The sequence below is a fragment of the Sus scrofa genome, chromosome 9, assembly GCF_054392235.1.
Source record: "Sus scrofa isolate SSC_HxYL_T2T_F1_AM1 chromosome 9, Sscrofa_HxYL_maternal_Yorkshire_Landrace_v2.0, whole genome shotgun sequence".
In the NCBI taxonomy this organism is placed as follows: domain Eukaryota; kingdom Metazoa; phylum Chordata; class Mammalia; order Artiodactyla; family Suidae; genus Sus; species Sus scrofa.
In genome coordinates this window covers 140,884,726-140,898,574 of record NC_139391.1, presented here as the reverse complement: position 1 = coordinate 140,898,574, position 13,849 = coordinate 140,884,726, and the positions used below count along the sequence as shown (strand labels likewise).

The following is a 13,849-nucleotide window of genomic DNA, read 5'->3' as shown; positions in this document are numbered from 1 at the left end:
CTGGCTGTGGGTTCGCCGTAAATGGCTTTTCTTATGTAAGGAATGTTCCTTCTATACCCACTTTGGTAAGAATTTTTATTATGAATGGATGTTGGGTTTTGTCCAGTGCTTTTTCTGCATCTGTTGAGATGATCATGTGGGTTTTGACTTTTCTTTTGTTAATGTGGTTTATGACATTGATTGATTTGAATATGTTGAACCATCATTGTGAACTTGGGATGAATCCCACTGGGTCATGGTGTATGATCTTTTTTATGTGTTGTTGGATTCAACTTGCTAAAATTTTGTTGAGAGTTTTTGTGTCTATATTGGTCTATATCTTTCTTTTTTGGTAGTGTCTTTGGTTTTGGTATTAGGATGGTGATGCCTTCATAGAATGTCTTTGGGAGTGTTCCTTCTTCTTCAGTCTTTTGGAAAAGTTTGAGAAGGATGGGTATAAGTTCTTTGTATGTGTGGTAGAATTCCCCTGTGAAGCCGTCTGGTCTTGAACTTTTGTTTTTATTACATACTCAGTTTCACTTCTAGTGACTGGTCTGTTCAGGTGATCTATTTCTTCTTGATTCAGTTTTGGTGGGCTCTATGTCTCTCTCCTCTTATATTTTTGAAAAAGTTTAATTCTTCTTTAACTGTTTGGTAGTATTTACCAGTGATGCCATCTCACCCTGAGATTTTCTTTATTGTAGGTGTTCAATTACTAACACAGTGTCTTTACTTGTTTTTTGTTTTGTTTTGTTTTGTTTTCTTTTTTTTTTGGCTTTTTAGGGTTGCACTTGTGGCATGCAACATATGGAAGTTCCCAGGCTAGGGGTCGAATTGGAGCTACAGCTGCCAGCCTAAGCCACAGCAAGCCAGATCCGAGCTGCATCTGTGACCTTCACCACAGCTCACGGCAACACCGGATCCTTAACCCACTGAGTGAGGTCAGGGATCAAACTGGCATCCTCATGGATCCTAGTAGGGTTCATTAACCGATGAGCCATGAAGGGAACTCCCACGATATTTTTACTTGTTATAGACTTCTTCAGATGTTCTGTTTCTTCTTCAGTCATTTTTTGTAATGTGTATGTTTCCAGATATTTTTCATTTTTTTTCTACCTTACCTAATCTGTTGGCACATAATTATTCCTAGGATTCACTTTTTTTCTGAAAGTTTGGTAGTGATGTCCCATCTTTCCTTCTGATACTAGAAAGTTGTGTCTGCTCTCTTTTCTCAATATACCTAAAGGTTTGTTACCTTTTTTAATCTTTATAAAAATTAACTTTTTCCCCTTCTGTATTTAAAAAATTTTCTATATCGTTAATATTCACTCTAATCTTTTTTAAAAAAATTTCCTCCCTTGGCTGTCTATAGATTTAGTTTGCTCCTTTCTCATCCCTTCAGGTGTAAAGTTATAATATTGATATAAGATCTTTTTTTTTCAATATAGGAATTTTCTGATAATAAATTTTCTGATAATAAATGATAAATAAATAAATGATAATAAATGATAATAAAAATAAATAAATAATATACTTTCACTTAATCTTATATGGTTTGGTGTGTTTTGTTTCATTCTAATTCTTCTCAATATGTTTTCCAGTTTCCCTTTGGTATCATTATCCTGTTTGTCCTGTGTTGTTTAATTTCCACATATTTGTGAAAATTCTGTTTTTCCTTATGTTACTGGTCTAGCTTCTTTCTACTGTGATTGTAGATGATTTCCATGATTCTTCAGATGTTCTTCAGAGCTTTGTTTGATTTTTTTCATGTTTCTTTAGTTGGCATTGCCTTTGGGACCTGCCAGTATTTTCACTAATGTCACTCTATTCGTTTCACTTTTTAAAATACTCTTGGAGTTCCCACTGTGGCTCAGCTTAAGAATGTACAATAGTGTCTGTGAGAATGTGGGTTCAATCCCTGACTCAGTGGGTTAAGGATATGGCCTTGCCACAAGCTGAGGCGTAGGTCACAGATGTTGCTGTGGCATAGGCCACAGCTGCAGCTCCAAGTCAACCCCTAACCCAGGAACCTCCATATGCCGCAGGTGTGGCCTTAAAAAACAAGCAAACAGAATGTCTTATTTCTCCTTCTTCTACATAATAAGTAATTTCTATAGGTATGTCTTTCTATTTATTGACATATTCTGTTTTTATCTTTATTCTGCTCTTAAGCAATCCAGTTTTGTTTTGTTTCACTTCAAATATTTTGCTTTTGCAGTTTATAATTTTAATTTTTGTGCTTTATAGTTTCCATTTCTCTGATGAATTTTTCAATCTGTTTAGTTATTACAGTAATTTAGTCCTTTATGTCCTTAAATACATTTATGCCAACTGCTCTGAAGTCTTTATCTTCTAATTACCACTTCTCTGTTATCTTGAATGTTTTTATTCTCTTGACTGTCAGTTACCATTTTCTGTGTTTTTGACAATCTAATAATTGTTATGATATGCTGCACTTTATTGAGAATGCCATATAACGTCTTCTGGCTTAATTTTCCTCTAAAGAGTGTTGATTTATGTTCTAATAATATGCTAGATTCAAAATCTAAACAGTCTCTCCCGGTGTAGGCAGGATATTCTTAGTTTGTTCAGCATTCAAACTCTTGCTGTTTGCCGAACTTCTTGCAATATCATTGACCCAAAGGAAGGTCACACATCAGCCAGCGATCTGCATGGAGTTTATATGAGGATTTTGGAAGCCTAGCTTCTGTTTCATCCTGTTTCCTTGAATTACTCCCATTACTTTCTGTAGCTTCTGGTGACCCAGAGGTCTGTGCTCTTATTTTTTGTAACCAATTTGGACATCATTTTTGCTTCAGTTTTAGCCACCCACGCACTGCATAGACTGGTAAGTGCCCACTGCTGTAACACACTATGATTTTCCTCAGTACAGTTCTGTTCTTTCAGTTAACATGCCTTTAGTATTTGCCTGTCTTTGCTGCCTCTTCAGTACAATAGTGTATGTTCCATTCAATGGTGTATGTTTCCTTTTCCCAGATTTTGTCACTATTTTTTTTTCTGTTTGATCAATTTAATACAAGCTAGAATTAGAATTATTGGCTACTTGTTTTTTTTAACATTGTTGACATTATCTTTGGTATTTTTTGTTTAATATAGTGTGTCTTATTGCTTATTTTCTCTATTTGTTTCCTCTTCCTACCTGCTTCTCAACCATGAAAAAATTCTCTAGTAATTTATTTCACTAATTTCAAATTTTGTTTCTTCTCCTTTAGACCCATGATATAAGAGTACATACCATATGTGTTGTGTGTGCAAATATACACTTATAATATATATGGTGTGTGTGTGTATACACTTATAATATATATGGTGTGTGTGTGTGTATACACATATATTCACATACACACAAATATATATGTCTTTTAAAGCATCCCTTTTTTTTGTTTTACTGAACTGTGGTAATTAAATGTCTTACTGTATAGAGAGTAAACCACCTTCTTTTTTCTTTTTAAAAATTGCACATTTTAAATCAATTTATCAAGTTACTTAAAGTAAAATTGTAGTTGAGATTTTATTTGTGTGTGCAATGCAGGTATAGGTTAATTTGATTAAAATTTGCATCTTACGTTAATAGCATACAGTTGGATTTTTAAAAATCCAGTCTGAAAATCTGTCCGATGGCAAGCTGTTTTAACAGATTCGCATTATTTGCAAATTTTGTCTGGGAGATTCATTCACAGTTTTGTAGTTATAACACAATTTTTAATAATTTCATTTCTGTATAATATGTTATGAACCTATCAGGAGTGTATATCGGTTTTATTGTTCACTGAAATTGCTTCTGCTCCTCAGTTTTTCTGCCATGACAAACAATGCTGTTGTGAATGTTTTTGTTTATATATCCTGGTATCCAGTATTCTTCAATGTCTTTCGCTAATATTGGATCATAAGATAAGCACTTCATTAAACTATGTCAGATTGGATTAATACAACAAATTTAGAAAACACTTTTGCAACAGCAGTGAAGACAAATCTTGTTTTTCTACATCTGTGCCAATTCTTTGTATAACCAAACTTTAAATATTTGCAATCTGATGCATATGTAATGCATCACATTTTTACTATGGTAAAATATACATAAGATTTAACATTTTAAATGTTGAAAGCATGCTGAAAGGTACAGATGGCCATTCACATTGCTGTGTAACCATCAATACCATCCATCTCCAGAACTTCTCTTATCCTTGACATCACATCAGGTGGCCCAGCACGAGTGTACCACATTTTCTTTATCCATTCATCTGTTAATGGACGTTGAGTCACTTCCACCTCTTGGCTCTTAGGGATAATGCTGCAGTGAAGACGGGTGTGCAAGTATCTCTCCAAGATCCTACTGTTAGTTCTTTCAGATAAATACTGTATTGGGGTGGGCTGCCATGACGAAATTCCATATACCAGATGGCTTAGGCAGCAGAAATTTGTTTTCACAATTCTGTAGGCTGGAAGTCTGAGCTCACAGTTTGGGCTGATTGGCTTTCCGATGAGGGTCCTGGGCTTGCAGAGGCATAGCACGCCCCCTGCTCGTGATTTGTCCTCACACATCCCGTCCTTGGTTCAAGTGTGCAGAGAAAGCTGTAGTTTTGACGTAGTCCAACTTGCCTATTTGTTTTTTTGTCCTTATGTTTTTGGTGTCATATAAAAAAATGGAAAAATCTAATCTCATAGAACTTTTTCTTTACATTTTCTTTGAGGAATTTTTACAATTTTAGCTCTTACAGTTAGATCTTTGATCCATTTTTTGTTAATTTTGAATATATGGCATAAGATAAGAGTCAACCTGGTTCATTTTCATTTGGAGATCCAGTTTCCTAGCACCCTTTGTTGAAAAGACTTTCCTCATTGAATGATATTGGTACCTTTGTTAAAAATTATTTGAATGTTTTTTCTAAGCTTTCTCTTCTGTTATTTTTGTTTGTAATTTTACCTTTATGCCGGTACCAGACCATTTAAATTACTGTCACTTTGTAGTACTTAGTCAGTAAGTGAGAGATGTCCAACTTTGTTAATCTTTTTCAAAATCGTTTTGGCTCTTCTGAGTCCCTTGAAAATTCAAGTGATTCGTGATGGATTTTTCTATCTATGAAAACACCACCACTGGGTAAGGATCTGGCATTGCTGTGAGCTGTGGTGTAGGTCACAGATGCAGCTCAGATCCTGCACTGCTGTGGCTGTGGTTTAGGCCACGAGCCGTAGCTCCGATTCGACTCCCAGCCTGGGAATATGCTGCAGGTACAGCCCTAAAAAGCAAAAAAAAAAAAAAAAAAAAAAGAGCCATTTATTTATGTATTCTTTGGTTTCTTTCAGCAATTTTTGGGAGTTTTCAGGATACAAGAATTTGTCCCCTTTAAATTCTCCTGTTGTATTTTTATGCTGTTGTAGAGAACTCTTTTCTTAATTTTCTTTTCAGATTGTTGTTAGCATATAGAAGAAACACAGCTAATCTTTGCTTGTCAGTTTTGTATCCTGTAACTTTGCTGGGTTTATTTTTTTAGATGAACAGCTTGTGTGTGTGTGTGTGTGTGTGTGTGGAATCTTCAGGATTTACTGCACTTGAGATCATGCCATCTATAAACAAGATAACATCCCTGTGCCTTTCCAGTTTGCAGGCAGTCTCTTTTTCCGGGTGAGACTCCTGGCATTGGGTTGAGCCGGAGTAGAGATTTGATCGCACCTTTATCTTGTCGCGGTTAGAGGGAAGCTCCAGGCTCCCGTCCCAGAAGGCTTCCTGGTTCACCACCTTGCCGAGGCCACTCTCGGGGTATTACAGTTCGATGATTATTTCCGTTTCCCAAGTACTTAATTTGTGGCTCAGCAACGGTAGCATTGTTGGACATTTGCGTTTTCTCTCTTGTGTCTGTTTTTAAATCAGTTTTTTGTCCTTTTCCTCATTGATTTGTATGAATTATGTTTTCTGAATGATGTCCACTCTTGGTTATACATCTGCAGCTAGTTCCTAGTCGTGTTGTTTGACTATTGTTACTTTTATGATTTTTTTTACCAAGTTCTTAATTGTAATACCATTTGTATCAACTGTTTTCTGTTATGGCTAGTAGAAATTTCCATTTTTAAGAAATTATTCGAGGGAGTTCCCATCGTGGCTCTGCAGTAATGAACACAACTAGTATCCATAAAGGCCTGGGTTCTATGCCTGGCCTTGCTCAGTGGGTTAAAGATCAGCTTTTCTGTGAGCTGCAGCTCTGATTCCACCCCAGCCTGGGAACCTCTATGTGCCATGGGTGTGGCCCTAAAAAGACAAAAAAAAAAAAAAAGCAAGAAATTATTCCATATGTAAAATTTGTGAAGATTTTCCCCTGCGTTTACTTATTATTTCTTTATGTCTCCATACCATCAGTCACCAGTGCTTTCTCTTCTTATTGAAATAACCAGTATTTAATCAGACTGCTCTTTTAATTGTAGTTGGGAGAGGTTTCACTCACAGAAGCTTAAATCTGGAAGATAACTCCACTAAGTTTGTACTTTAAATTTACATAACATTTTAGCATTTTTTCTCAATTCCACTTAAAAGAGAATATTTCAGGATATAGCCTAGGAGACTGCTACAAATAAGGACTCGGCGATGTTACACATATGAAGGTTTTTAAAATTATAAGAATATTTATTAGAATATCATTATTTAAATTTTATTTGAAATGATTTCATGCCAGTGTCAGTTCTGTTTGTGTCAGTCTGCATGCAGATTTCTCTTCTGTATGTCTAATGACTTCACAGTTGTTGTCTTTGCTCAGTATTTCTATATTTGTTCTTCAAGAAATATTATATGTTTTGAGAGAAAGTGTACCATGACCTTTGAGAAACATAGTATCATTAAAATTTTACCATATACATTTTCACTGTAAACATCCTTGTTAATACTGCAACAAATCTATTTAACTTTGTTTACCATATTTTTTTCGTGTCTGAAATGTTAATTTCCAAATAAAATGTCTATTAAAACTCGAGCAGCTCTGTGGAACTGCGACTGGAAAATACTTTCTCTGAGGGACAGTTAGGATATTTCCCAATTTGAAAAATGCATTTTAGAAAGAATGATGTAGAATTAAATAATATAATGTGGTCCAGATCCAATCAGTGACATGTATTATTAAATCATGGTGCTAGACAAAGAATCTCCTTTGGTAGCCCGGAATAGCCATGCCTTAGATGTGCTGTCAGCATCTTGTGAACCCTTAGCTGGCTGCATTTGCAGTAGAGAAGCAGGACCAGGATAGTCAGAGACCCTGGCCCAGGCCCCATCAGAGGGCAGCTGGCACGCAGGGTCCTCGCAGCCCTGACCCGAATGGAGCAAGCGAGGGGAGGCAGCGGCCCTGCCGTGCACAGGGTTGAGCGCTTTCTGATACCTGTCAGAGGCTGCTGGTTCTCAGCTCAGCCATCTGATTTCAGTCCTCACAGCACCCGGTGGCTCGGCTGTTATTACACCTGTTTTACAAGTGAGGAAACCAGGGCTCAGAAGCGACTGCTTTGCCGAGGATCCCAGAGGTGATCCGTGACGGAGGATGTGTTTGACTTGGTTTCCTTGTCCCTCTCTTTGCTTTCACACTTCACGCAGGCGAGTCGTATCACTCGTGCTGTGCGTGATTCTCGTGCTAGTGACGACCAGGCTGTGTGCTTTTAGGCGAAGTGGTTTTTCTACAATTACTCCGTTAGCGCGTGACAGACCTAGGATTTGAAATCAGAGGCTTCTTAGAGATAATCTGCAAGTCCTCCCCACGTAGGAAACGGTCTCTGTGCGTCCGAAGCGTGGTTATCATGAGCCATCCGATGGCCGCGTTTGGCTCTTGGCCCCTTGTGGCTTCTTCTGTAATTTACAGGGTGGCCTAGTCAGCCTTCTGACGTCACCATCATGTGATCAGTAAAACTACCGCAGGTCATCGTCTTGGTTTAAGCTGGATTAGAGTGAAAAGTTATATGAGGTGTTTAGAAGAGTCGAACTCATAGAAACAAATGGTGGCTGCAGGGTTAGGAGAGGGGGAGGGAGGAGATGTTTATTGAGTATAGAGATGCAGTTTTTCCCACATGAGAAAGTTCTGGAGATTAGTTCTAGGATGATTTGTGTATACTTAACGCTACTGAACTGTATACTTAAAAATGGTTAAAGTGTAAATTTTATGTTATGTGCATTTTACTGCAATTAAAAAGAAAAAAAGAACCTTCTTTGAAAATTTATCCTCCATGTAAAGTTAATTCACATGGCATTAGGAGACTGTTACTTATTCACTTATTTTTTATTCACAGTCATCTGCAGCCCTGGAACTTATAACTCCCGTGACGGAATTCACTGCCTTCAGTGCAATAGCAGCCTGGTGTTTGGAGCAAAAGCATGCTTATAGGCCATTATTTTGAGTTCTTTGGTGACTTATTAAACACAAAAATATATATTTGAAATTTTAATATATAATAAATTGCTATTGTGCCAAAATTAAATATATTAGATTTTACCAAAAAACAGTGTCATCGTCTTAATGGAAACATATTTCTAAATGCTTTGTGAATAGAACATCCAATAATCTTTACTTATTAATGCCAGACCTCCATATGACTCCAAAATCTTTCTTGGATTACTGTTTCAAAAACAGTTTAAAATGTACGATTTTGGCTTGGCCCAAAATATTTTTCATGATTTTTTAAAAATAGCCCATTCTTTCATTATTTGTTGACTCATCTCAGGCCACCATATCCTTCCACAGTCATTTTTAATTTCAACTTGTCTCATTCCTTTGCTTTAATTTTATAGGATTTTGTTCTTTACAGTTTGACCTTTCATAGCTCAAAGGTCACTTTTTAAAAGCCTGCAAGTCTTATTATTGCAGTTTTTGGCCATTGAAGACCAATTCGCAAACACGCTAGGGGCTTTTGATATCGTTCAATGTGGTAAGGCTTAAACTTCCCACTTTAAAGCCCCTCTGATGACCTTTTTCACATTTTAGAAGGAGGAATCCCCGTATGTGCCTAAACGAACATGTGAACTTTCACAGTCTGGAAAGAGAAACAGCAGTTTCCTTCCCAACAGCACCGCTAGGGATACAAATCAAGCAATCCTCCCAACTTTTCTCTGTGCCCTTCACTCCGAAAGGCGTGTGACAGGCAGGTGCTGCTGCCGTCTCTTAGTCCCCTCTCTTCCCCGGAGTGTTGTGTTTGAATATGAAAGATCACCGGGGAAATACATGCGTAAATTATAAAATTAGTAAATCCTCTGCTTTCTAATTATTGCTTTAATTATATTTGTGTCCACTTTATACCCTCTTGGAACATGCCCTGTTTTTCTCTTCTTACTTCCTTTCATAAGATGTAAACATTTATAAGTGGCAAAGGTGCACAGGTTGGATCTAGCACAACCACGCAACACACTGGACAGAAGAAAAGTTTACTAGGCTTTTTGAAAATGGCCAGTTAATCAATTAGCTTCTCACGTGGTCATCCTATAGACGAATATTGCCCTGAAATTCTCGCACAAATGCAAAGGGAAGAAAAATGGCATTTCTTTTTAACCCTGGCGATGTCCTTTGGACTTTCATAGTTGTGGTGTAGTTGTTTCATATATTTTTGAGAGTTTCTCAAGAGCCTTCTTTCCATATTGAGTGCCTTCTTTGCCATTGTACTGTTTGTACTGTCCTGTGTTCTTGTTCTTCCAGCACGTGCTTTCTGTAACTGGTAAACGACCTATTAAATCTCCATATGTAAAAGCAGCACAAACTCCTAAAGTTGTCCAAATTTCTTAAGTACAGTTAATTTATTCATGGTATAGTAAGGTGAATTTGAACACATAGTCTTTGCCTTGTGGTCCCAGAGATTGGATTACGTTTTTCCTATTATTGAAAAGCCCAGGGGAGTTGACTTTCCAGTGGATCTTTCTGAGCCATGAACGGTATTCGCCGACCAGCTCGTCAGCCGGGGAAGCGACAGCAGGTGGATGATGGTGGTGAAGGTGGTGGTGGGCACTGGAGGTCAAAGCCGGTCAGAGAGATGGGCGACCTGGGACGGGGACAAGGAGTGGGAGAGTGCTCAGCTTTGACGGCAGGCCAGCACCAAGGCCACAGGACCTTCAGAGCGCAGGGCAAGCTCGGGTTTCAAAGCCCAGGCAAGAGAACAGGGCGCAGAAACAAGCAGAGAATGAAGCAGTAAAAGAGAAAAGGAGGGTTGACTGCTGCTTTTTATGGGTGTCTGAGTGAAATGTTCTTTGCTGGGTTTTATCCCTGAGCACATTCGTTTCAGTTGGTTGTGTGTAGTCTGTCTTCCACCTTCAGGTGTGCTAGCGTGTTCAAGCTTCCCTGGTCTTCAGGGCACGTGGTCATGTGCTTAATGATTTTTAAATTAATCAATAGATTAGTAAGGTCCTGTGCGTATAAATACTTGAGTACCTAAGATAAAAGTTGCTGTTACATTAGCAGATAGTTGTGAAATGTTGAAAGATGTCTTAAGCGATGACAATTTGTCCGATAAAAACTGTAAATTAATCCCTAAGAAAGATTATTGTCATAAGAGAGTTTTGAGTGTTTGTTATTTCTGTTTACACAAAATAATACCTTACATTCATATAATGCCTCAATTTATTTTCTTCTCTTTTGGCCACACCCACGGCCTGTGGACGTTGCTGGGCCAGGGATCGAATCCAAGCCTCAGCTGCAAGTTACGCCACAGCTGCAGCAACGATGGATCCGTAGCCCACTGTGCTGGGCCAGGGATTGGCCCCTTGACGTCTCTGAGACAACACCGGATTCTTAACGCACTGTACCACAGGGAGGAACTACCTAGAATGCTTCATTTTTAACAACACAGTTTTTGAAAAATTATAGATCCGATCTTTACATTGACGTGTGAAGTGATGGCAAAAGTGACCCCTTTTTGTGCTTCGTTGATTAGACTGTTTCCCATTACGGATGTGTAACACGTGTTCATTTGACGGTACGTGAAGAGTCTTAACAAACGAGGCCCAGCAATTGCACTCAAAGGAAGCTCCAAGGAAGGCACATTAGAGATGAGGTGAACCACTGCGTCCGGGGCACTAACTGCTGCAGTATGTGCAGCAGTGAAGATGGAGTTAACGCAGATTGTCTGCAAGAGTGAAGCCACCAAGTAAACTTTGCCATTTCCAGATGGTAGAATGTTCTGGAATATTGTTTCGATTTTCGCACCAGTGGACCACGGTGTTAACGTGGTCACCCTCTTTCTGCAGCAGCATCATGTGGGAGGTCTCTTTTCAAACCCTCTGTTTCCCTGGTTTTCTGCAATGAAATGAGCTACTCTTCAAAATCTTGGAAGCGATAAACATGCTCTGCAAGTGGCAGTGCAGCATTTTGGAGATGTCAGGCTCCCCTCTCCACGGCCACCCTCCCCGCTTCTGAACAGAGCACCGGGTGGTCCATGGCCCTCAGCCTCTGGCTGTTTCCCGGCAGCTGCTTTGTGGAAACCGCGAGGTGACGGCTGTGGGGACGCAGAGTGGAGTCAGGAAGACCTGGGCCTGATGGGGACGCTGCCTCGCTGCCCTCTCGGGTCTGAGTCCCGCCTCCCTGGACTCCCAGCTCTGTGAGACGCGAAAGTCCCTTTGCCTGGAGCAAGTTAGGTTTTCTGTTCCTTGCAGCTAAAAGCATCGTAATTGGTAGAGTGTCCATTACAGGAATTAGGCAAAATAGAGGAAATGAGCAGTAAGGGGAAAAACACTACCTACAGTTTCATAGCCCAGACATGAGCAGTGTTCAACATTTTGGGAAATTTTCTACTTTTGCGTGGTTTTTTTATTCGTGTTATATGTTTTAGTCATGTATATGCAGCCAGCATTTCCCTTACGTTTATATTTTCCATGCCATCTTATCTACCTCGTTTCAACAGACTTTCAGTGACTATGATATTTGATGCATTTCGGGAAAATTCCTGTAATACATGGTTAACCGTTTCTAATGGTGGCATTTCTGCTGCTTCCCGATCGTCACTGTTTTATGGAGGACTGCAGCTAACATCTTCTTTCCTAACACTCTGTGGTGTTCGTAAGTCGTCGCTATGCTGAGCGCCCAGAAGTAGAATTAGTGGGTTTGGATGTTTCTGATCCTCGGGACCATTTGCCTAATGTTCCTAAATAATTGTACCAATTTATAGTCCCGCCAGTGATAGATCACAATACATATTTCACGGCACCCTCTCTGAATTAATTTTTTTGTTTCTGTCTTTTTAGGGCCTCACCCATGGCATATGGAGGTTCCCAGGCTAAGGGTCGAATCAGAGCTGTAGCCACCAGCCTACACCACAGCCACAGCAACGCAGGATCCGAGCCGCATCTGCAACTTACACCACAGCTCACGGCAAAGCCAGATCCTTAACCCACTGAGGGAGGCCAGGGATCGAACCCACATCCTCATGGATACTAGTTGGGTTCATTAACCACTGAACCATCATGGGAACTCCTGAATTTCATTTTTAAATCATTTCAATAGATGGAAATAGCTTCCTATATTATATTTGCATTTTTTTTGTTGTACTGGTGAGGTTGAGCTCTTCTGGTATAATAATACTGCTAGTGATGCTAACGCTAGTTATTTTATCAAGTGCTCATTATATAAAATGATTTGTGCTGAGGTCCTTTATATATATTTTTGTATTTTATTTGCCAATTTCTGTGATTTATTCGTAGATTATTCTCATTTCATATATGAGAGCATGAGTCACAATAATTACATGGCTTCCTCAAATCTACACAGCCGGAGAGCGGTAAGGCTGCGTGCCACAGACAGCCCTGATTCAGTGTTCTCCGCTCTCCCTGAGGTCCAGCAAGGGTCAGGTCAGAGCTGGTGCAGTGGCTCCAGTGCTGTCCTTACCTTGGGCCACCTGCCCCTTTTGCTCTACTTTCCTTAGTGTAGCTTTTGTCTTCGTGGCGGCAGGTGGCTGCTGGGCTTCTAGGCATTGAATTTACCTTCCATTCAGAATAAAGATGCAAATGAAAGCCCCGAGCAAGACTTTCGTATCACATTGTGGAGCCCTGTCCCAAGGCCGTGTGACACTATCAGGGAGTGGGCAGTGACAGTATTCGTCTCTGATCCTCAATGACAGAGAGAGGGGTTAAAAACGGACATGGGCGGGGGATGAGTGGCGCGCGGTTTATTTATACAGATCATCCCTTTAGCTGGTCTGCCTCAACAACACGCCTTCACATTAACGTATGATGTGCTTCCTCTCTCTCCCGCATGATTCAGCCTCAAACTCCTTTCCAGTCAGTGCACTCAGGTTGCCGTTCAGCATCATCTGTGATGTGCAGATGCTCCCTATGGTCTAGAGCTGATGTGCGTCCCATCTGCCAAAATAAAATGTGCAAGAAGAAAGAGCAACTCTTTCACAACACCCATTCAGAAAAGAGGAGAGAGAGAAACACATCCCAGTTCCCCGTGCCGGTGGACGAGATGTAGTGAGACCTTCCTGCTGTCCAGTTGGGGCACGTTTGCTTGGTCCCTGGTTCCTTCTCCATTCTCTTCTACTTTCTGGAAGCTGCCCTGTAGTTTCAGGTCGCCTCTGTTAGCAGTCAGGGGCCCAGGACACTCACGAACTGTCACTGGCCGGCTTTGGCTTTGCAAGGGCAGTATGGTTCTCTTACACTTGGTTGTGGTGTGCTGCTCTGGTGAATGCCTCCTTCATGCTTTTGGGAGAAGCCCACCAGAACCAGTTTGTTTCCAGCTGGCCGGCCAGTAATAACCCGTTACTGGGTACACAACTTGGGTGCACAAGATGCATGGGTGCCCTCGAAGGCCTCCGCTCGCCCCAGTCTCCTCTGCTGTCCGTCCGACTTGCCCCAGCATTCCTGGCTCTGCAGATGAGCAGGGACCCCAGGCGTGGCCCCCACTTCCTGGCA

The 13,849-nt window shown here is 40.2% G+C and overlaps 1 protein-coding gene across 2 annotated transcripts in view; it reads left to right on the top strand.

Annotated features, from left to right (window-relative positions):
- Positions 1 to 8,464, top strand: part of ZPBP (zona pellucida binding protein) — an 81,723-nt gene extending 73,259 nt beyond the window's left edge. Inside the window, exon 9 of one of the 2 annotated variants that reach the window (XR_014814386.1) lies at positions 8,254 to 8,464. Coding sequence is in view for 1 of the 2 variants with exons in the window: in NM_214106.1 (NP_999271.1) it covers positions 8,254 to 8,348 (95 nt within the window). In the remaining variant the exon portion in view is untranslated. 2 annotated transcript variants of the gene reach the window in all.
- Positions 8,465 to 13,849: the final 5,385 nt, after the last annotated feature.